At 41.5% G+C, this 24013-nt stretch overlaps 1 protein-coding gene across 1 annotated transcript in view; it reads right to left on the bottom strand.

The window, feature by feature from the left end:
* LOC114647801 (latent-transforming growth factor beta-binding protein 1-like) overlaps window positions 1-24013 on the bottom strand; it is a 636168-nt gene that overhangs the window by 128077 nt on the left and 484078 nt on the right. The window contains exon 10 of the mRNA XM_028796447.2: window positions 2839-2961. Coding sequence (XP_028652280.2) covers window positions 2839-2961 — 123 coding nt within the window. The remainder of the gene's footprint in view (window positions 1-2838; window positions 2962-24013) is intronic.

The following is a 24013-nucleotide window of genomic DNA, read 5'->3' on the forward strand; positions in this document are numbered from 1 at the left end:
TGCTCCATCTTGCTGGAAGTAACCTTCAGTTAACTCACGATCATCTAGTTGATTTTGACATCGCTTTGGTGACCCAATAGGTTTGCACCATGAAGACGAGCTGGTCAATACTGTACACCACCACCCTGATGAGAAGTCGAGTGACTAAGTGAAGGGGTATGGGCGGTATGCACCCAAGAAGTTGCAAACGGAGGTTAAACGTCGCGATGGCTGTCCAGCACCTACCTCATTTCTCCGACGCAGGGGCATCCCGGCTTTTTCAAAGCTCCATTTACTGAGGAGCAAATTGTATGCTGTTTTGTTCAGATGGCTTTGTCCTAGTGAGAGTTATTACAGAATATTCGGGGCCTCTTTCGAGTGAATCTCCATGTACCACCCTCAGTGCCTGGAGAAGGCCATGTCCCTTCCGGTCAGGACCATATAAAGAGTACCATGTCTCATTTGGACCTGAACTCGGACATGGAAGGAGCTCCTGAGCTGCCTGAAATAGATGTGCTTCATCTGTTGTGTGTTTTGTAAAGCTGTCATGGCTATTTTGTTTGCTTCTGTAGAGGCTGGATTGGCAAACATTTCTTTCGATAGCAAGCTGCAATTACTGGGGGCTCCCCAAGTCTTCCTGGCCATGACACTACTGCAAAACATAATGACTCAGTACTTACTGCTTTTTTAAAACAACACAATATCTGTCATTATTTGAAAAGATTCTGGAGTTGACATGCTGCTTAAGAAGAAAAAAGAGGCCTGAGTGTAGACTGATTGGCAAAACTGGCAGATTTATACATTTAGAATTTAATCTACAATGAAAAAAAGTGAAGGGGTCTGAATTCTTTCTGAATCTACTGCATGTGCATGAGGGTCCTCTCTCGTAGATTATGTGCTTCATTGTGTCTGATGTTTTAGGGAGGATTAAGAAATATAAAGATGGATAGACTTTAATGTTTACATTTAACAATAAATTGTGCAGAAAGTGAAGAGTCCTAAATTCTTTATGAATCCACTGTAGTTATATTTCTATCAAGCAAAAGCTGTGACCTTGTATAATTTTTCAAATACACATATTGAAACATGAAGCTACTTCTGCTTTTGAAGACGTCTAACGTGTCTCTTCAGGATTCAAATAAAACATCATCTCCCTCTCTCTCTCTCTATTATATATATATATATATATATATATATATATATATATATATATATATATATATATATATATATATATATATATAGTTACAGGTGGCTGGGTGTGGTCGGCAATCAGCTGCCTATTTAAAGGTCCGCCTCCCGACAATCAAGGCTGGAGTCGGGTGAGGAGTTGGACGAGGTCGGAGAAGGAGATGGGCGAAGAGAGGCCCTGTGTGAATAGAGTGTGAAGAGAGAGGAGGCTGAAGGAAGCCTGGACTTTGGGAGACTGTTGGGGTTTGTGTGGTGGTGCACTTATGGACTTTGTAAATAGTTTTTATTGTAAATAAACGTGTGGTGATGGCTTGTAACGTGTCTGCCTGTCTGTGTCCGGGTCTCCAATTCCACTATATATATATATATATATATATATATATATATATATAAATATCCAACGTCTGTCTGTCTGTCTGCTTTTCATGAGAGAACTAATTAACGGATTTAGATTGGGTTTTTTTTCTGTAATTTGCTTGAACATTCCGGTTGATTTTGTGACTTCGGTCAATGCACTAGTATCATAGTTCACTTGCAGGAGCGATTTATTCACGCTCATCCGAGACAGAGGCTGCGGGCCGAGGGGAGGGGGAAGCATGACATCAGGAGTGGGGAGCCGGGTGTGACCCTCCTCACTCACACACCAGCCTCGGAGCGTACCTTTCCTTCTACTTAGTTAGTGAACGAGAGAACTACTTAATGGATTTAGTGTCTTTGTATAATTTGCTTGAACATTTTGGTTGATTTTGCAACTTCTCTTATCGTGCTAAATATCATAGTTCCTTTGCTGGAGTGATATATTCACGCTAACCTGAGACAGAGGGAGAAGGAAGTGTAACGTTAGGAGCGGGGAGCCGGGCAGGGCCCTCCTCACTCACGTGCCAGCCTCCGTTCGAATTGCTCTACCACTGGCCACATTTTGGAGCATAGCTTGCCTCCACTTAGCTAGCGATACCTGTTTGTTTATTGATTTTTAAAGTCTGTCCTGTTTCACTACTATTCAGGCGGAGACACGTGGGGGCTGCTAGTTCATGATAAAGTGTAAGGCCTGAAGAAGAAAATGAAACTTTGGAAACAGAGACTCGACCAAATGAATGAGGCAGAAAAGAGGAATGAAGATGAGAATTGTCACCAACTAAAACCTGTTGCGATAAATCTTTTCGAAATGATGTTAATTAAATTTGAGCTCTATTTTCCTACAAGTCAAGACCCAAGATTTTTTTCTGGGTTCTGGATCCATTGAATCTCAATGAATAAGTAAAGAGTGATCTATCTGTGAATAAAGAGGATATATCAGCTGATCTTTCCTCAGACATCATGTTAAAAATGTGAAGAGTTATTTACCTCTTGATAAATTTTGACTAAAACTTCATAATGAATGTGGACCCACTCCACTTTGCTTCTACATGCTCATGTCAAGATGGATTTTCGACTGTCACTCCAACCAAATCAGAGTATCAAAATAGGCTATAGATGACACCTACATCAAGCTTATCTTTACCTTATACCTATTTCTGATGATTGGTGAAGATCCCTCTCACTAAGACTGCATTTGTATCTTCTTCTGGCCCTACTGTAGCCTAACAGAATAAGATGAGGAGGAAGACAGAATGTTGTACATTTAGGCTACGAGAAGCCAGTTCGACATTTCACCAGATGGTTACTTACAAATACAGCGTCCATGTGCGGTGTCCAATAAGAATCCGGGCTTACAAATGCATGTGTAACTTCCTCTGGTGTTCACGCAATCTCCATTCCGACAGAACCCAGGTTCCAAACACTCATTTATATCTAGAAAAGGAAAATAAAAACTCAGTCAACACATGGACTTTTCAAGAAAATGTAAAGAATATTCAAGCTCACCGGTGTGCAGAAGTGGGTGATTTTCCAACTAACCCACATTATCTGCAAAGAATCACTTGAAATGTACACCGGAGGTAAATTAGGTGCAAATTAGGTGTGACTCCTTAGTTTGCCAAGATTTTACTTTGGCCGATGTACAAGAAGTCCCAGTTACCTCATTAACGCATAGCCTGTTAAAATGCTGGCAGCGTATGGAGTGTTTACCTTCAGATACCCACAGCCCTTTGGTGAAGAAATGATTCAGACATTCAAAGTCAGGCACAAAAAGAACTAAACAGGGTAAAACTGGTGACCACATCTTTGCAGATCGTTGTGCAGTAAATTCACAGCTTAATAAAGATGCCTACATAAAAAACAAAACAGAACATGCTCCTTCAGCGGGCATCCAGCACTTTCTTATATTGTGGAAGGTTCGGACCCGGACACAGGCAGACACAGAATGTCCCAAAACACATGTTTATTTACAACCCCCACTACCGTGCACAAAAATACCACAATAAAGGTCCTTTCTCGCTCTCTCTTCTGCTGCCTCCAACTCCTGCCTCACAAGCTCCATCCTCTTCCACCCGACTCCGGCTGTAGAGTGGAGTGAGGCGGTGTCTTTTGTACAGCACCCGGAAGTGCTCCAGGTGCTCCCTAATTAACATCCGGCAGCACTTCCGTGCATGGTGAAGGTGCTGCAAGTGAGTTCTGCTCCTCTTCTGGCAGCGCTTCCGGGTGTGGCAGAAATGCTGCGGACCACAGTTCCGGAGCTGTCCAGGCACCCCCTAGTGGTGCCCACGTCCCTCCATAGGGTTGAGCTCCCAAGCTCTGTGGCCCCCATGTAATCCAGGGAGGTCGCCCCCTTAAGGTCTAGGGAAGATACTACCCTTTTCTCGGTCCTTCCCTTCTTCCAGTGTCCCGGTGGGGCAAGGTCTCTGGATGTCTGTCATATTATTTAAAATCTTAATTCTAAGAATCAGCCACATTATTCATTTTTATTTACTTTCCAAACCTACTTATTCCAATACGGGAAAGCCAGAGCCTATACAAATTACTGACAGTGATAAATTAGAAGTTTCTTCAAAGCTACTAGTCACGAAATATTCCAAGAACAATGTTGCTGGTTTCACCACCTTATTCACTTCAGAGTCCCACCTTCACTTTAGTTGACTACTACTTTTAGACCAGTCTAGCATTGACATCTTTCTTGTGACAGACAGCCAGTGTTCTTACCCAACCAGGATGCCCGGGAGATGGAAGGAAGGGGCAAGGCATCTTTCACTGCCTCCCTAGAATGCAGCCCTCCAGCGTTGCATTTGCGTCAAGGGACTTGGAGTTCTTGGAGTTCGGCCCTGTTGGGTGCCGTGGGTGCCACCAGAGGGTGCTGTGAGGACTGAGGAGACCTATGTTATGGGGTTTCTGCTTTTCCCAGAAGTGCATACAGAAGTCTTTTGGGGTAACTGCCTCAGATAGAGGAGCCAGAGTCGGGCGGAGGTGGACAAAGCTTGTGAGGAGGCAGTGACCGAAGAAAAGGAAGATGAGTCATTGTGTGCTGTTGTGCTTGTACATATTTGTGGCTGTGGTGGAAAACACTTTGGTGAAGAGTTTCCCATAATAAAGATGCTTTGTGTTTTAAACTTGTGCCCTGTGTCAGTCTGTGTTGGGTATGGGTAGCTGGAGAGCCATCTGGTATCCACACTGTCGGTACCTCCTTGCATCTACTAGGCATCCCAGGTCCACTTCTTCAAAAGTACCACCATCTGCTCTGAAGGTACTGTCAGTTTTGGTGTTGATCTCATGAACTTTGTCCTCCTCTTCTTCTTGCTGATGTTCAGCACTATCTTGGCTGATTTGGCTGCGACATGTTCTTAATTGTCCTTTCATTTGGCTGTGATTGGGTGAGAGAAGTGCTATATTATCTGAGAAATTAAGGTCATATAGCTGTGTCCACAGGTCCCACTGTATCCAATTCTTCTTCCCAACTGCGTTTGATTTCATGATCCAATTGATCACAAGGATGAAAAAAAGATGACAGTAGGCAACCCTGTCGTACTCTACTCATGACTTCAAAAGAGTCTGATGACTGGCCTACATGGATGAAAGTGCAAGACATACCCTCATAGGTGCCCTGTAGAAGTGAAATGTATTTTGCTGGTATACCATAGTGTTTTCTATCCATTATGCATCTCATAATCAATAAAACTGACATAGAGAGAAGAGTTCCATTCCAGTGACTGTTCTACAACGATTCAGAATGGTGTCACGAAAGCAGTTAGGCTTGGGAGTGGACAGATTCTTACTATAAGAGCATGTGAAGTTGAACAGTGAAACCTGAGACAAAGCTGAGCTGCAGATGTCTCTTTTCAGAATCAAGAATACCACTATAATGACTATCTGGAACATCAGAACCATGTATGAAGCAGGAAAGCGATGCAAGTACCACAAAGAATGAAAAATTACAATATAGGTCTCTTAGGACTCATTGAGATGAGACGGACACGGTTGGAACAGTTGAGATTAATATCAGAAGAGCTGGTGCTGTACTCTGGACATGAGTAACAAACAAGTCCACAAAAAATGAATAACTGAATATGAACATAACTACTTTACCCTTGGGGCTTATGGCCATCAAATTTGTCAATGAAGATGATATAAAAACCAGAGTGAATGCTTGAAAAGATCAAAGCAAAAGCAGAGAACATCATACTGTGGGCAATCCTCATCTACACAAACCTGGTCAGTTACTTGTTATACTCAACTTGACTGTTGAATGACACAACAAGGCGTTTAGATGACCTTTATCTGCACGTCTATCTGGTTGTCAATTTTTACACTTCGTGAACACACACAGCTGTTGATTCTTGGGAATGCCTGCATAATATCTTCATCCTTACCAGACTATCAGTGTGCAATATATTTGGGATATTCCAGGATGTAGGCTACAGTTACCTCAAAATGTTCTGCACACAATGGGAACACTGATCCATTCATTCCATTTTAGTCAAACTATAAATATTCGAAGGGCAGGGTGGTGGCTCGAGGATAGGGATCTGTGCCAGCAATTGGAAAGTTGCCGGTTCAAATCCCATAAACTCCAGAAGCGACTCTAATCAGTTGGGCCCTTGAGCAGGCCCTTAACCTGTAATTGCTGCATCCTGGGTATGACGTCAACCTGCATCCAGCCCTGCAAGCAGGTCCTGCAACTTATAGAGAAAACTCGGGGATTGGTGGCAAGATTGGCACTCAAGCCACAGTTACAAAACTGACAGTGTTCAGTGTGGTGCTGAGATGTCACCCACTGCACGGCTGCATTCGGATCTCAATCTGGGTGGTTCACTGAGTGGTGGGTGTGACAACACGCTGTAATCAGTGCATGCTCCCAATCTTTCTATCCTCAATAAATATTCTAGTGGATGTGCTGTAGGACACTATTTCGGATGAGCTGCTATCTATCTATCGCGATAGACGTCCAGGGACCTTGCCCCACCAGGATGCCTGTAGACAGGAAGGACCGGGAGAGGGGCTATATCTTCCCCGGAATGCAAGAGGGCGACCTCCCTGTATTGTATGGGGGCCACAGAGCTTGGAAGCTCAACCTTATGGGAGGATGTGGCCACCACCAGGGGGCGTCCGGACAGCTCCGTAACTGTGGTCCGCAGCACTTTCGCCACAACCGGAAGCGATGCCGGTTGTTAATTGTGGAGCACCTGGAGTACTTTCGGATGCACTATAAAAGCTGCCACCTCACTCCATTCCAAGAGCTGGAGTTGGGTGGAAGAGAATGGAGCTTGTGTGTGAGGAGTGGAGGCGACAGAAGAGAGAGAGGAAAGAGCATTATTGTGGCTAGTTTGTGCACTGTGTTGTTGTGCTAAATATAAAACGTGTGTGCTTTAAGACATTTGGAGTCCATGTCTGTCTGTGTCCGGGTTCAAAGTTCACACTATCTATCTATCTATCTATCTATCTATCTATCTATCTATCTATCTATCTATCTATCTATCTATCTATCTATCTATCTATCTATCTATCTATCTATCTATCTATCTATCTATCTATCTATCTATCTATCACGTTTAACCAAGCCAGCTTACAAAACAGGTCAAAATGATTGAGTAACATCAGCCTGGGGACTATTTGAGAACAATTGTTACAGGACAAAGGGACAAAATTGATTTCCACAAGTGAAAAGCTCAAAACAAAATATGAGTGAGTTACAGTTCAAAAGTGATTTACAAAACCTAACAGCTAGTGTCAGTTAGATAGAAATTTACCGAATAAGACATCCTTCAAACACTTCTTGAACACATTGAGGGAGTCAGAGGTTTGAATGGGGATCGACTGCTCGTTCTACCAGCTAGGAGCTACACATGGAAAGAGTATGGACTGAGATTTGACACCACACAGAGGTGGCACTACCAGATGTCGTGTATTAGCAGACCTGAATAGTTGTGAAGGAGCATAGTGTGAAGAAGCAGAGTATGCCTATTGGCTAATAATATGGGTAATAGGTAAGCTACCACCACCTCCTGGGGGTGGTGAAAGGGAGGAATGTTTTTACGAGTAATTGATGTGCCACGTTGTTGGGCTTTGGGTTTGCTTTAGAAAGTTATTATAACAAAACCATTTTTCTGAATTGTTCCTTCATTCGTGACACATAGAACCTCTCAAGTGTTTCCATATATTGTACATACAGTAGGCGCAGACCCACTGACTACTCTCTAGGCAAGCATCTGAACTAAATGCGTGCTGCTACTGGACGCCAGTGTAGTGATTTGAAGAGAGGAGTGACATGCACCTGCCTCAGTGAGTGGAACACCAGATGTGCCATTGCATTTTGAATCACCTACAGCGTCTTGGTGACACATGATGGTGTTTCAGCCAGCAGAGAGTTACAGTAGTCAAGATGTGACAAGGCCAGAGCCTGAACAAAGAGCTGTGCTGCTTAGTCCGTCAGATAAAGGCTGATCTTACGGATGTTGTACAAAGTTAATCTGCAAGGCCAAAAGAACATAGCAACATGGTCCTTGAAGGACAGTTGGTCATCAATCACCACCTCGATATTGTGTACCAACTTGGCAGGTGTTAATGATAATGAACCAATCTGGACAGAGAAAGGATACTGAATAGATGAATAAGCTGGGATAACAAGAAGACTCATCTTTTCCAGGCATAGCTGGAAATGGTGCTTCTCTATCCAGGCGGCAATATCAGACAAACATGCAGAGATTCTAGCTGATACCATGGGGTCCTCTGAAGGGAATGACAGGCACAACTGTGTATCGTCAGCAGAGCACTTATAGGAGAAACCATGGGACTGGGTGATAGGGCCTAACGATGAGGTGTACAGGGAGAAGAGAAGAAGATCTATCTATCTATCTATCTATCTATCTATCTATCTATCTATCTATCTATCTATCTATCTATCTATCTATCTATCTATCTATCTATCTATCTATCTATCTATCTATCTATCTATCTATCTATCTATCTATCTATCTATCTATCTATCTATCTATCTATCTATCATATAGTGCCTTTCCTATCTATCTATCTGATAAAACTCTCACCTGCACACTTAGCTCCTATCTTACTTAGCTCCTACTTAGATCCTATCTATCTATCTTTTGTTAAATTTATATTTATTTGCTTAGAAGACACTGTTATCTCAAGGGAATTATAAAAGAGGTCAACATAATGGAGTAACATTAGGCTTGGGCCTGTTTGTCAGCAAGTGTAACAGGACAGGTAACAAAAGTTGATTGCCACAAGTGAATTTTGTCTGTCTGTGTATCTTTCTATCTTATGTTCGTTGAAGTTGAAAAGGACCATTAGAAGGTGAATTTGCCTCAGATAAAAATGTTAAATATGGAATGAATCCCATATCAGAAAGGAAACAAAAAAGAGAAATATAAAAAGTTGTCTTCTGATCAGTTTTTCTTTTTATAATCATGTGTTTTTGGCAACTCCATACCAAAATGTTTATCGTGAGTGAGAGAATTCAGCATATCCATGATGTTTGATAGCTGGACGGGGGTTGTGACTCCCTGAGGGTCAGCAGTGGGTTTAGTACCTGCTGTCTGGTTAAGTCTTTGTATCGTCCTCGTCATGCGCCCTGACACACTGTTCATCAATGGCCTTTTGGCGAGTTTCATCTTCTGGATTAGCTTCAGCTGTGAAACACGGGTTTAGCTCAATGTGTACTTACATTAGTGTGCTTATTAGCACTTTTCATCAAGCTTGTTAATGTCTGACTTAAAGTAGGCCAGAGAGGACCACCACTAGTGTGAGCCTGTTAGCTTCTCCTTATGTCCAAGCTCTCCTCCTCGTCCCAGCCAAACCAGTTTAATACCTGTAACAGTAACTGAACATACAGAAAGCAGACAGTGGATGTGACTTTTCTCTGTCATCGTCTGTGTATTTATACAAGGCTGTAGAACAGCTCAGTTTTGTTTAATGGGCAACAGTTGTTATCTGCAACAGCTGTACGCTTTCTCTGTGTTATCTGTCATCCTGCACAATACATTTCCTGAAAACAGCTGTCCCCTGGCTCAGTAACTCTCCTAAACACTCTAATTAATGCAACATGAACCGAAATCTGCTCTGTGACTTTTTTTTTTTTTTGAGATTTGCAATACGTCGAACACGATTTTTTCCGGTTCTTAACTTATCTGTCTTGAACGGCATTTCAGACGTTTTCCTTCATGATTTCAAGATGCCTGTAATGTCGACTGCAGACTATACAATAATAACAAGAACACAAAACGTCCTGTAGATGTGTTGACATTGCAAGAGATTTCTTTATATGGAAAACTAAACCCTGTCCAGCAAGGCATACAAGAATTAAGTGCTTCCTGCCAATGGCGGCGCGGGCCAATTCAGCTACTAGGAGCTGAAAGAAATACAGTGGAAAAAAAAAGTTTGTGAAACTTTGGGATGTAAGGTTTACTGCATCAACTGGTCACAAAATGTAATCTGAGCTTCATCTAAGTCACAAGTATAGAGAAACACGATACACTAATAACACTTAAGGCAATTCCAGTCTTCCACGACTTTATTGAACGCACACATCAAACATTCAAAGTGTGCTGTGGACAAAGTTATTGAACCCCTGGAATTAATAACTTGTCCTTTAACAGCAATGATGGGCACTTCTGGTAACTGCAAATCAGACCTACACAAGGTTCATGACAGAACTGCTTCAGCTCAGCCATATTCTTAGGTGGTCTTGTGTGAACGGCTCCTTTGAGGTCATTCCACAGCATCTCCACTGGGTTAAGGTCTGGGCTCTCACTGGGCCACTCCAAAAGGTGTATTTCCTGTTACTGGAGCCATTCTTCAGGTTTACTTTGATGGTTACAGTCATTGTCCTACTGCATCACCCAACCTCTACTGACCTACAGCTGGTGGACAGCCACCCTGACATTATCCAGCAGGTTACCTTAGTAAACTTGGGAATTTATTGGCCCCTTGATGATGGGAATCTATCCAGAGTCATCATGATGCTCCCTCCAGAATATTTTACCATTGGGATGACGTCTTCCTGTTGGTATGTGGCACCCCTTTTTATGCCATATGTACTGTTGGGTATTCTTCCTGAACTATTCAACCTTTGTTTCACCAGTTCACAAAACATTTTTTCCGGTAGCATGGTGGAGTGTCAAGATGGTCTTTGGCTAACTTTAGGTAAGCAGCAATGGTTTTTAGTAGAAAGCAGTGTCATCCTCCTTGGTGTTCTGTCATCGACAATATTATGGTAGACTCATGAATGGAGATGTTCACCTGCTCCAATGATTCCATCCAAAGCTCCAATCCACCAAGCTTTTAGCTGTTACTATGGGGTCATTTTTCCCTAATGTTGTATTTCGTGTTGTGCCTTTCGAGTCATCTTGGCTGGACACCCACTTCTAGTGAGAGTAGCCACAGTGCTAAATCCTCTCCATTTATACACAGTTTGCCTAACTGTGGACTGATGAATGTCTAACGTCTTTGAAATTACTTTGTAATCCTTTCCAGCTTTATGCAAATCAACAGTTCTGTATCATCAATCTTCTGAGGTCTCCTTGTTTGCAAGGCATGATCTACACCAGAAGATGCTTCTTGTGAATAGGAAACTCAAAATGTATCCGTGTTTCCAATCTGATTTCATTGGTTGGACTCCGGACTCCAGTGAGCTTTTGTTGCAGTCATCAGTGCCAGGGGTTCACAGACTTTTTCTAACCTACACCTGAGAATGTTTGCATGATGTATGTAATATGTACAGGAACGATGCAACAATTTGTGAGTTATTAGATTAGATTATATTTGTTCAACATTGTAACTTAGATGAAGTTCAGACTACATTTTCATCTACTGTTTCTTGCCACAGTAAGAATGGAAAGTCAGCTTTTAAATTTCAGGAGTTTAATTGCATTTATCTTGCAGAAGCATTAATTGGTTTGCCATTGATGTCACTATAATGGGATGTCACTAGAATGGGTTTAGTCTGAGGAGCAGGAAAAGTTATGCTAGATGTTAATGTCAATTTATTTATAGAGCACATGTAAACCAAAGTCAGTAATGCTGTAGCCAAAGTGCTTGACAATAAATAAATAGAATAAAATACAGTCACTGCGGTGGGTTGGCACCCTGCCCAGGATTGGTTCCTGCCTTGCACCCTGTGTTGGCTAGGATTGGCTCCAGCAGACCCCCGTGACCCTTTGTTCGGATTCAGCAGGTTGGAAAATGGCTGGATGAAAATACAGTCATGTCAGTCATTTTCCAACTCGCTATATCCTAACCAGGATCGCAGGGGTCTGCTGGAGCCAATCCCAGCCAACACAGGGTGCAAGGCAGGAACAAACCCTGGGCAGGGCGTCAGCCATCGCAGGGCACACACACACACACCCACACACCAAGCACACACTAGAGACAATTCAGGATTACCAATGCACCTAACCTGCATGTCTTTGGACTGTGGGAGGAAACCCACGCAGACACGGGGAGAACATGCAAACTCCACGTAGGGAGGACCTGGGAAGCGAAACCAGGTCTCCTTACTGCGAGGCAGAAGCACTACCACTGCGCCACCGTGCCGCCCAGAATAAAATACAATAAACCACAATACAAGCCGTCAGTAAATTGAAAACAAACAAATGACTATGAGGTAGGAACCATCAGTTATCACTGAAGGTCACGGAAAGCTAGAGAATAGAAACGCATCTTCATTCTCGTTTTAAACAACTCAGTTGAAGGAGACTCCTTAATGTCACTGGGTAAAGTATTCCACAGACGAGGTGCAGCAGCTGCAAAAGCCCTGGCCCCCCTTAGTTTTGCACTTAGTGGTGCTTCTATGTTGAGTGTAAAAGTTTCATTCACCTATGATGTGTGGGTTTGAATTTTTAGGCGGACTTTAATTTTCACAGAACAAAGGGAGCTGTTGATGCTCATGAATTTGTGACTAAGACAAAAGCACAAAAGACAACCTTACATCTCAGAAAGTGATGACTGCACCTTTGCTGTATTGTAGAGAGTACAGGGTAACCTTTGTTTCTTAGACAACTTTGAAATCATCAACCAATGAAAATAGATAGATAGATAGATAGATGTGGAAGGCACTATATAATAGATAGATAGATAGATAGATAGATAGATAGATAGATAGATAGATAGATAGATAGATAGATAGATAGATAGATAGATAGATAGATAGATAGATAGATAGATAGATAGATAGATAGATAGAAGGACAGCCGGGTCCCATGCCCGGCAGGGACGCCAATGCTGCATCTATTCCGGGGGAGCCACCATGGGCAGCTCAGTACCTCCCCCGGGACGCTTGGTGGCAGCCTCCCTGGTGGACGATGATTCCTTAACCTGGCGCAAGGCTCCATGGGAGATGGAGTCCTCCACAGCCTAGTTGGGGGCTTGGATGGCCACCAGGGGGAGCTGCATGGACTTTCGACTCGTCAGCCCCACCCGGAAGGTCAATTAGGACCAGGTAATCAAGCACCTGGAACGCTTCCGGGTGGGGTATAAAAAAAAGGCCAGCCACCACCACTCGAGAGAGCCAGAGTCGGGAGGAGGAGGACTAAGCCTAAGGAGGAGTGGTGGTGGTGGTGGTGGTGCTGAGATGAAAAGAGAGTAATTGTGAGTGTATTTGGGACTGTGTTGGGCCTGTGGGACAAGGGGAAGACGTGCCCCACGGCTGAAGAGAAATAAAAAACTGTTTTATTTAAGTACGTTCCTCTGCCTGAGTCTGTGCCGGGTTGGGCGCTATATAGCGCCTTTTACAATAGATAGATAGAATTTGTTTAAATTCTTTCCTTTGCTAGGATCACCAGGCAGTCCGGAGTGTGTCCCAGAGCTTGTTCTTTTAATTAGTTTTGCTGATTCGGTGGGCCACTCCTTGAAGTGATGTTATCAGTAGAGCACACCACAGTGTAGAAGATCACACTGGCCATCACAGAGTTATTGAAGATATGAAGGTTACAACTAACCATATTAAAGGAATGCAGTCTCCTAAGAAAAAAGAGTCAGCTATAGTTTCTCTGTGATACAAGACACCTATGTATCTTCATTTATGCTGCATGTATTTTGTTGGTGGATTCCCCCCCCCCCCCCCCAACCCCCAAGAGGTACATCCATCTGCTTTAACAGAGCTACATTTATGTATCTGCATGTTGATATTTGCTTTCTTTTATAATGCTCTTTAAAGAATGGAATCTGAAACAGTAAAGAAAAGAACAGTCCCCATCAAGAGTGTTTCTAAGAGGCCTCCATAGCTGTACCTGTACTTCTAGGAAAAGATGGCATAAGAACAGGATTGGAGGATTGAACAGAAGAAAGGCAAATCAACAGATCTGAAAACTTCAAAGCCAATAAAGAAATATTGTATTTTCACGTTATCAAACTTTTCCTTTTCCTCAAAGCAGCAGTCATTATTGGAAGTATATAACCTGGGGTAGGATCAAGCCAGAGGCTTTCAAGGTCCATATTGGAGTTAAGCTCAAGATTTTCTAAAGGATTTTAAATAGCAGCCAGTGTTGGGAGTGTTAAATATAGCCAGTGGGATGGAGTGTTACTTCTTTAATGGCTCTTGTAAATATCTGCATATTCTCCTTTGTTGTCATTTTTATTTATATATAATCACTTAATATATGTCTCAACTGTAGAACTGATCTGTTGTTTCTGGGGGCAATAAGATAAATGATCTAATAAGGAATAGTGGGTTACCTAAAAGTTGATTGGGAAGAATTAAATCCCATAAGTAGCAGTGGTAGATATATTAAATTAATTGTCTAGTACTGTTATACTGCCCATCACTGTCAAGGTATGGCCGCTGAAGAAAACCCGCAGTCCCTTGTGGTTCATTGTACATGTCATTATGGTGTGATCAGTTCTCTTGAGTTTATACTCTGCTTTTATGATTTATGAATACTTTGAACTCCTGCTCTTTTTTCTTTTTGTCTTTGCCTTCTGGACTATGTATTTGGACATTGTTTGCCTCTGGTTTGTCTATTTTAAAGGAATTGCTATTAGGAGCTTCACTGTTAAATAGAGCTTTTTTATTTTTTTAATAAATAATTAATTTTTTTTTGATTCCGTCTTGCCCTTTTAATGACTAGTCTGGGTTTGACAGTATTTTTGCCTCTAATGGGCACTTTCAGTATTTTCAGGGCTTTGTGTGCCTTGAAACTCTTTAGTTCATAACATCAACATGTTCAACTATTCCAGCATAAGCAAATGGAAATTAAGAGGTTCCATGATTGAAGTATTTAAAATTATGAAAGGAATTAGTACAAAGGATCCCAGTTATTACTTTAAAATAAATTCTGCAGCAAGAACACAGGTGAAAACTTGTTAAGGGCAGATTTCACACACATCTAGAAATTTTTGCTTCACACAAAGAACCACAGAAACATGGAATAAACTACCAGGTTCTGTAGTGGAGAGTAGGACTTTAGGAACCTTCCAGGATCAACTTGATGTTATTTTGGACAATCTAGATGGAACAGGATGGACAAGCTCTTTGGGCTGAATGGCCTGTTCTCGTCACAGCCTTTCTAAAGTTTTAGCAGAATCAGCACCCTGATGTCCACCTCATAACCTCATCCTGAGTCAGGAAGCACTGAATTAACAGTAGCATTAATGAGTATCAAATATAAAAAACTAAACAGTGGTAGACCAGCCGTCAATAGTTTTCATGAATGATTTGTTAATTCGGGAGTCAGATAACCTGATATGCAATAAACTGTAAAATAATTTAGACAACCAATTATTATTAGTGACAGACTCAGGGGTTTCCCTCTGTGAAGCAAGGAGAAGTTTAGCAGTAAGATGGCCTAATCAGATAAGGTTCTGCTGGTAAGAGGCGGAGTGGTGGCTCTGAGGCTAGGGATCTGCACTGACAATCGGAAGGTTGCCGGTTCGAATCCCGTAAATGCCAAAGGAGACTCTGTTGTTGGGCCCTTCAGCAAGGCCCTTAACCTGCAATTGCTGAGCGCTTTGAGTAGTGAGAAAAGCGCTATATAAATGCAAAGAATTATTAAAGAATTAAGAGGTCAGGTGCAGGGTGGACACATTTAAAAAGATTAGACTTTTAGGAAATAGTGGGATTTCAACAAAAAGGAAAGAAGACAAGGAGTAAGATACAAAAGTCCAAGGGAAAAAATAAGGAGGTAAGAGCCAGTACATGTGTAGAAAAGGAGCAGAGTGACTAAGTGAATCAGGTTCCAGAGCCATCAGATAGCATTTTTGGTTAGGAGGGTATGAGCAAACTTTAATTGGGTTTCTTGGTAATTAGGATTTCGGAAACCACATTTTACATAATGAAATATGGATATCCAGGCAGGAGGAGTAGAGGCCTCTGAGCCAAATGGAAGCTAAAGGGAGAGGTTTATAAGCTGAGTTAGTAATAATACTGTAATAACAATAATTCGGAGTTACACAATACAGTAAATCAGCTGGGGACCAGGGGCTTAGAAGGAGAGAAAGAGCAGGATATGGATGGAGCCATGAGGATCAGCAGACATAGCTGATGGAGAAAAGAGGGATACTACATGTTCTTAACAATAAATGACTTTATATAAATAAATCAACACAATGGCCAGTGTCCATGCCGGGCAGCAATGTCATCCGGCGTCCATGAAAGGGTTGCAATGTCCGATGAGATATATATATGTCATATGAAAAAGTTTGGGAACCCCTCTTAATTCTTTGGATTTTTGTTTATCATTGGCTAAGCATTCAAAGTAGCAACTTCCTTTTAATATCTCACATGCCTTATGGACACAGTAGTATTTCAGCAGTGACGTTAAGTTTATTGGATTAACAGAAAATATGCAATATGTATTATAACAAAATTAGACAGGTGCATAAACTTGGGCACCCCAACAGAGATATTACATCAATACTTAGTTGAGCCTCCTTTTGCAAATCTAACAGCTTCTAGACGCCTCCTATAGCCTTTGATGAGTGTCTGGATTCTGGATGGAGGTATTTCTGATCATTCTTCCATACAAAATCTCTCCAGTTCAGTTCAATTTGATGGCTGCCGAGCATGGACAACCTGCTTCAAATCATCCCATAGATTTTCAATGATATTCAAGTCAGGGAACTGTGACGGCCATTCCAGACAATTGTACTTCTCCCTCTGAATGCCTTTGTAGATTTCGAACTGTGTTTTGGGTCATTGTCTTGTTGGAATATCCAACCCCTGCGTAACTTCAACTTTGTGACTGATGCTTGAACATTATCCTGAAGAATTTGTTGATACTGGGTGGAATTCATCTGACCCTCGACTTTAACAATGTCCCCAGTCCCTGAACTAGACACACAGCCCCACAGCATGATAGGACCTCCACCAAATTTGACAGCAAGTAGCAGGCGTTTTTCTTGGAATGCGGTGTTCTTCTTCTTCCGCCATGCAAAGTGCTTTTTGCTCTGACCAAATAACTCAATTTTTGTCTCATCAGTCCAAAGCACTTTGTTCTAAAATGAATCTGGCTTGTCTAAATGAGCATTTGCATACAAGAAGCGACTCTGTTTGTGACGTGAGTGCAGAAAGGGCTTCTTTCTCATCACCCTGCCATACAGATGTTCTTTGTGCAAATTGCGCTGAATTGTAGAACGATGTACAGATACAACATCTGCAGCAAGATGTTCTTGCAGGTCTTTGGAGGTGATCTGTGGGTTGTCCGTCACCATTCTCACAATCCTGCTCATATGCCGCTCCTGTATTTTTCTTGGCCTGCCAGACCTGCTGGGTTTAACAGCAACTGTGCTTGTGGCCTTCCATTTCCTGATTCCATTCCTTACAGTTGAAACTGACAGTTTAAACCTCTGAGATAGCTTTTTGTAGCCTTCCCCTAAACCAGGAGACTGAACAATCTTTGTTTTCAGATCTTTTGAGAGTTGCTTTGAGGATCCCATGCTGTCACTCTTCAGAGGAGAGTCAAAGGGAAGCACAACTTGCAATTGACCACCTTAAATACCTTTATATCTCATGATTGGACACACCTATCTATGACGTTCAAGGCTTAATGAGCTAATCCAACCAATTTGGTGTTGCAAGTAATCAGCACTGAGCAGTGACATGCATTCAAATCAGCAAAATTACAAGGGGACCCACATTTGTTCACAGCCAGTTTTTTACATTTGATTTAATTTCATACAACTAAATACTGCATCACTAAAAATCTTTGTTCAGGAAACACCCCAGTACTCAGATGTTCCTAGGAAATGAAAGACATACCACTGCTATCTTTTATGTTGAAAGGAGAGTCAATTATTATGCAGGCTGAGAGGGGTTCCCAACTTTTTCTTATGACTATATATATATATATATATATATATATATATATATACACATATGAGCAGGCTATTTATACGAGAGCAAATCTTATCAAATACGCAGACCACAGTGCCACGCTGAAGACCACTAGCCTTCACTGCTGCCTATGATTACATATTTTGCATGTCTTAATGTTGTCGTCCTTTTCTTTGGGCTATCAAAACTACCTTGAAATTTTTTTTTTTTTTTTTTTGCATTTGAAATTACTGGACATCTGGACATTAATGAATCACAACCCAACAAGTAGAACTTCATTACATACGGGGACAGGAATGGATAATGAATGTATAGAAACCCCTTTCTGGCAGGGTGCTATTTTCCAGAGTAGGAGCACCAGATTTTTAATGTCATCTGCTGCTGAATTTGTGAGAAATATTCAAGTTTTGAAGAGGGGTGACCAGGCCTGTCCGTGACTTCTGTAAATGGTACCACATCACAGACAGACAGATGAGGTTTAGAGTTATTACCGCTCATTAAGAAGGTGCTTCAAGTACAATAGGAATCCATAAAAAGTAAGATACACAGCAAAAAAAAAAAAAAACAAATGGTGTAATTAAGTCAGCATGTTCCTCCATATGGTGGGTTTTGAGAAAACTCTTGTTTGTTTATTTGCTGGGCTTTTCTTATTTCCATTTCCACTCCCTGCTTCCCGCTCAAGCCTTCTTTGATTAGCTTGAAGTCATGTGTTAGGCATGTAATGTTATGTCATTCTTTGCTAACAAATTTAGAAACTGTTCTTTTTCTGTTTTCGTTCTTAGGGGACATTTATGACTCTTACTCAGTCAGGGTGGTAGCTTTCAATTTCAAAGTGCCAGGGGGGCATTGTTTATCTGAAGCATACATGTCAGCTTAATAGTTAAAGACCACGAGTGTTTAAAGAATGGATCCCTAAAGAGAATTTAAACATGCTTCCTTTGGGGTAAGATATACACTTTGTTTAAAATAAAAAAAAATAAATTATAACACTACACTGGCTCCAAAAATACCATTAGAGGTGAATGGAGGAGGGGTCGGCCTGGGGCTGATGGCAGATGGTTGGGGGCTGGCTGCTGCATTTCATATGGCCGCTTTTGTTTCAAAATGCTTTACATTTTAAGCAAAGATTAGAAATGTTATTGATCATCGTAAAATGGTAAAGCCGGAAAAAAATCACACAATAAGTAAACTTGTAGTTACATAGTTTCACTGCTCAAGAGGATTGAAATATCTGGGTCATGGGTGTCAGCCATAACAGTCATTAATGGCAAATGTAGCCCACCAGTCATCCTTGAATTGTTTTAAGCAACAGACCTACGGCTAATGCAAACAATAAGACAAAGACAACACAGGGAGTAGCAGCGCTCCATATTCTCTGATCCAGCCTTGTGTTATACTAGCCAAAGTACCCAGTGTTTGAGTCAAATGGGTTAAGGAACGAAAATAAAGGTTTATGTGTGTTTTTAAATGGTGACCCTGTTTGTCATGGCTAGCTGCCATCATCCACACTACCTCTCTAACAATATCTCTGCTCTTGTGAGTCAAGCATTTGTCCTTTTTGCGTCCAGTTGGATTTCAGAATTGCAGAAACTCCTTGCTGGGTTGTAACCATGAACACTGTCATGTCTGACTTGCCTTCTTAGTTCAAAGTGGACAGTTCTTGGTGCTAAATTTATGAAGAAAAGCCAACGAAGCAGGAGTTTAACAACTCTTTCATTGTTCTTTGTGTTTTGCTGTACTTCCACTCTCGATCAAGGGTCACCCAACATGACCCAGCAGAAGAGAATGATGCCCCTTTTCATATTATTGTAGAATGAAGCAACATGTGGCATTGCCCAGGTAAGTAATATTAAGCTCTGATCATTTTGTTTGTTAGTGGAAGAAAGATTAGACATAAGGGTCACATAGTCAAGCAGGATAAAGTGTTTTGATTTTCTTGCCATATTAAAAATATAGCATTCATCTTAAAGACAAGGGGGCTTCGCTCACCAACCCCCCCTGCCTGCGCTATACACCAGCAACTTCATGTCTCTGCTGCATGCATATTTGGATTTCACTTTCACCAAACAACAAATCTTTTAATTCTCGCGTGTATGCCTCTTCATTGGGAAGAAACACTACTTTTCTCTGATGGCAACACGAATTATCCAACTTAAAGTTTAAATCCGAACAATATCTACATACTTCTGTCATATCACCTATGTCCATATATTCGATTTCTTTTTGCTTTTACCTTTTCATCAATATCGCATTGAATTTTTTATTACGTGTTTGGAATTACATCATGACAACGCAATGTATAACTGCCCGTGAGTGAATATCATTTCTTATCTCTACACGAACGTTGTCTGGCAATAACATTCACACAAATGAGAAATGATTGAACCGCATGTGTGGTTGTAAATGTTTTAGATGTGGGCAGGACTTTTCCAAATCTCTTTGCAAAAAGTCTTGCCTCGCAGGGCTTGAAATTTTCTCTCGTGGGATTTCACTTTCAACAAACAACCAATCTTTTAATTCTCACAGATACGTCTCTTCATTGGGAGGCAACACTACTTTTCCCTGATGGCAACACGAATTAGACGATCTACAAGTCTCTGACTTAAAGTTTAAATCCGTACAATATATTCGATCTCTTTTCGCTGTTCCGTTATTTCACCGAGTAATAATTTCCGTTTGTTTGTGCTAATGTGATCTTTACTATAATTTAATTGAGACCTTCAAATTTTCGTACTTCCATTATCTCTAACCTGCTCTGCATGTGTATCGCGCCAAGTTTTTGAATTCTTTACGAAGTTCTACTTTGTCATCTACTCTTTGTCTTTTATTTCTGGCCCTGGGTGTGGTTAAATCTCTTGGCACAAAGTCTCCTCAAGTGGGATGTAAAAGTATCTCACTGAGAAAGTCACGTCTCGTCTCTCTTCACAAGATTTTTTATTATAATAGAAAGAAATAGCATAAAGGGTTAATAGATGTCAGAAACCTGTTCAGGTATATCAAGTGTAAGGGATGGCCGGGACGCCCAAAGGAGGGAAGAATGGGGGAAGGCAGCTACTTTTGGACACTGCCTCCCCCAAAAACACTAGATGGCTGCTCCCCTGGAGTGTAGTAATAATAATAATAATAATTCATTACATTTATATAGCACTTTTCTCAGTACTCAAAGCGCTATCCACACAGGGAGGAACCGGGAAGCGAACCCGCAATCTTCCACAGTCTCCTTACTGCAAAGCAGCAGCACTAGTAGTGGTGCCCCGGATTTCCGCAGGACATCCTGGGACTTGGAATTTGGCTTCTCAGCCCTGTTGGATGCCGCCAGGGGGAGCTGTCAAAGGACCTCGAGACGCATTCTTTCCTTATAGCCCGGAAGTACAAGATAGTCACGAGGACAGAAACCCCGAAGTACTTCTGGGCTGAAGGAAATGTCAGTTCTTCATTAGACCCGGAAGTGACATCCAGTCACGTGACCGAAAGGACAGAAGCACTTCCGGGTCAAGGACTATATAAAGGACTGATGGGAACCCAGCAAGCGAGCCGGAGTCGGGAAGAGTAGGACAGAGCTTGCTGGGAGGTGTGGAGGAGAGAATTTGGAATTATTATAGAGAATTGTGCTGATTTATTTGCTTATTTACTGTGGCTATGGTGTTTGAGGGCATTTTTAGGAAAAGAATAGAATAAAAATACTTCTCATTGCTTTTACCCTGTGTCCAGAGAATCTGTCTGTTGGGTTTAAAGGGGCAACAGTGCCCCCCAAGCGTTTCACACGATACCAGATAAAGGTCAAGTGAATAACAAAATGTACTGAAAGATGACTAAGAAGTCAGCAGATGTCCTATTAACAACCAGAACGGACAGTTGTTATATGCACAGACATTTCAAGGGTCTCAACTCAACTCAAAGGTATTAAAAGAACCAGAATATAATATAATAGGCATATTTTATATAAGTAAACTAACAAACCAACCCGTGTAAAATGTATACATTGATTGACACTTTATGTGTCAATAAAATGTTTATAAAATGAACCTTTATTCCTATGGCGGTATGGTGGCACAGTGGTAGCGCTGCTGCATTGCAGTTAGGAGATCTGGGTTAGCTTCCCGGGTCCTCCCTGCCTGGAGTTTGAATGATCTCCCTGTGTCTGCGTGGGTTTCCTGCGGGTGCTCCAGTTTCCTCCAACAGTCCAAAGACATGCAGGTTAGGTGCATTGGTGATCCTAAACTGTCGCTGTGCGTGTGCCCTGCGGTGGGCTGGCGCCCTGCCTGGGGATTTGTTCCTGCCTTGCGCCCTGTGCTGGCTGGGATTGGCTTCAGCAGACCCCCGTGACCCTGTGTTAGGATGTAGCAGGTTGGATAATGACTGACGGACTAACCTCTATTCCTAGTTTTTCTTATCATTCTGACCATGTTGTAACAGACTGCTCATGAAGAATGCTCCCTGTAAGGCATTTTGCCGAGGAGTAATTAAAAGATACAATGAGTGGCTTTTCTCCTGCCTGATTACTGAATTGTCCTGTTAGAGGATAAGTTGCTTTCTTTAATTAAGATGTTGATTTCTACCATACAGCCTGTTCGGATGTTTCAATTGCTATCAGCCACCACGTGACACTGATGTGCAAACTGTTCCACACACAACTCTGGGATCTCCAGGGACAACATGTTGTTTTCCAAAGTAGCCTATCTTGTCGGTATGGTCCTTGAGAGAAACTATGCAAAATATTATAGAGATCAGTCACAGATTGTAGGAATTTAATAAGAAACATTCTGTTTTAACATATATAGACATCAATCCAGCTCATGCTCCATCCGACTACACCAACTCACAAACTTGGTCCTGGTGACCCCCTGTGGCTGCAGGTTTTTATTCCAACCAGATTCACAATAATTGAGAATAACTGATCTTAATTAGTTAGCTGGTCTTTTTGATTCTCTTCCCTTATTCTGCATTCAAAAAAGCACAGCAGTATGATTTTTACATTATAAGACATTTAGGAATATTTCTATGTTTTGCTATAGTTTAAATGTTTAACTCTTTTTTGCCATTTTTCTATTATTTTTCCCTTATTCTGTGTAGTCTGCTCCATTCGCTGCATCCCAATAGTGACAATTAAAAACAAGCAAACAGACACCCGGGAGAACAACACTATGCTATTTTTTGCCTTCTGTCAATAAGATCTTCTTTTATAAAGAATTACCTTTACAAGCTAGACTTTTAATAGTTGTTGTTCCTTATAAGTACTTATTTGTAGATTGTAGGAAATACAAGAAGTCAAAACTCCTTTTAGGCTTGTGTAGGCCAAAACCTGTCAGTAAAGTTGAAGCTGTTGTCTTATCTAGGTAGGCTGGTGACGATTCTGGCTTGCTGGTTCGGTTTTTGATGCCTCACACCCTTTACGTCATGTCTGGGACTGAGTATCATGACACCTAGCAAAGATAATGGATACACACCTATACCAGGAGGCAGTTCATCGACTATCACTCTGATTTCAACACCATTGTGCCCACCAGCCTGGGGTTAAAGCTCAGAGGCCCTCACTGAGAACCTACATCTGTGCCTGGGTGTTTCAGTTCCTGACAAACAGGTCACAGTCAGTACGTGTAATACTTTACATTTACTGACATTAAACTCTACCACAAATCTGCCCAAGCCAGTATGCTGTCCTCGTTCCTCTGTAATGACATTGGCAAACTTAACCAGTTTGTTATTTATATTCCTATTCAGATCATTTACATAATTTATATTTTAAAAATAGTAGCAGCCATAGCACTGAAACCTGAGGGGCACCACTCTTGCCAATTCTGATAAGGTTTGTTGCACCATCACCCTCTGCTTCCTGCGTCTGAACCAATTCTGCACCCATCTACAAACATCACCCTGAACTCCCACTTCTTTTAGTTTAGTGCCCAACCTTTCATGAGGCACCTTATCAAATACTTCCTGAAAATCCAGATAAATTATATCATATGCACCCCCCCAGTCGTATTTTTTGGTTGCTTCCTCATAGAATTACAGCATGTTTGTTAATAATAATAATAATAATAATAATAATAATAATAATAATAATAATAATAAGAGGAAGAAGAAGAAGTAGAAGACGAATACATTTTATTTATTTGTAGGCACCTTTCTAAACACTCAAGGACACCAAACAATAGATAAAGCACAGATTATAAACAAAACTATCCATCCATT

This window comes from Erpetoichthys calabaricus, chromosome 1 (assembly GCF_900747795.2).
Source record: "Erpetoichthys calabaricus chromosome 1, fErpCal1.3, whole genome shotgun sequence".
Classification (NCBI taxonomy): Eukaryota; Metazoa; Chordata; class Cladistia; order Polypteriformes; family Polypteridae; genus Erpetoichthys; species Erpetoichthys calabaricus.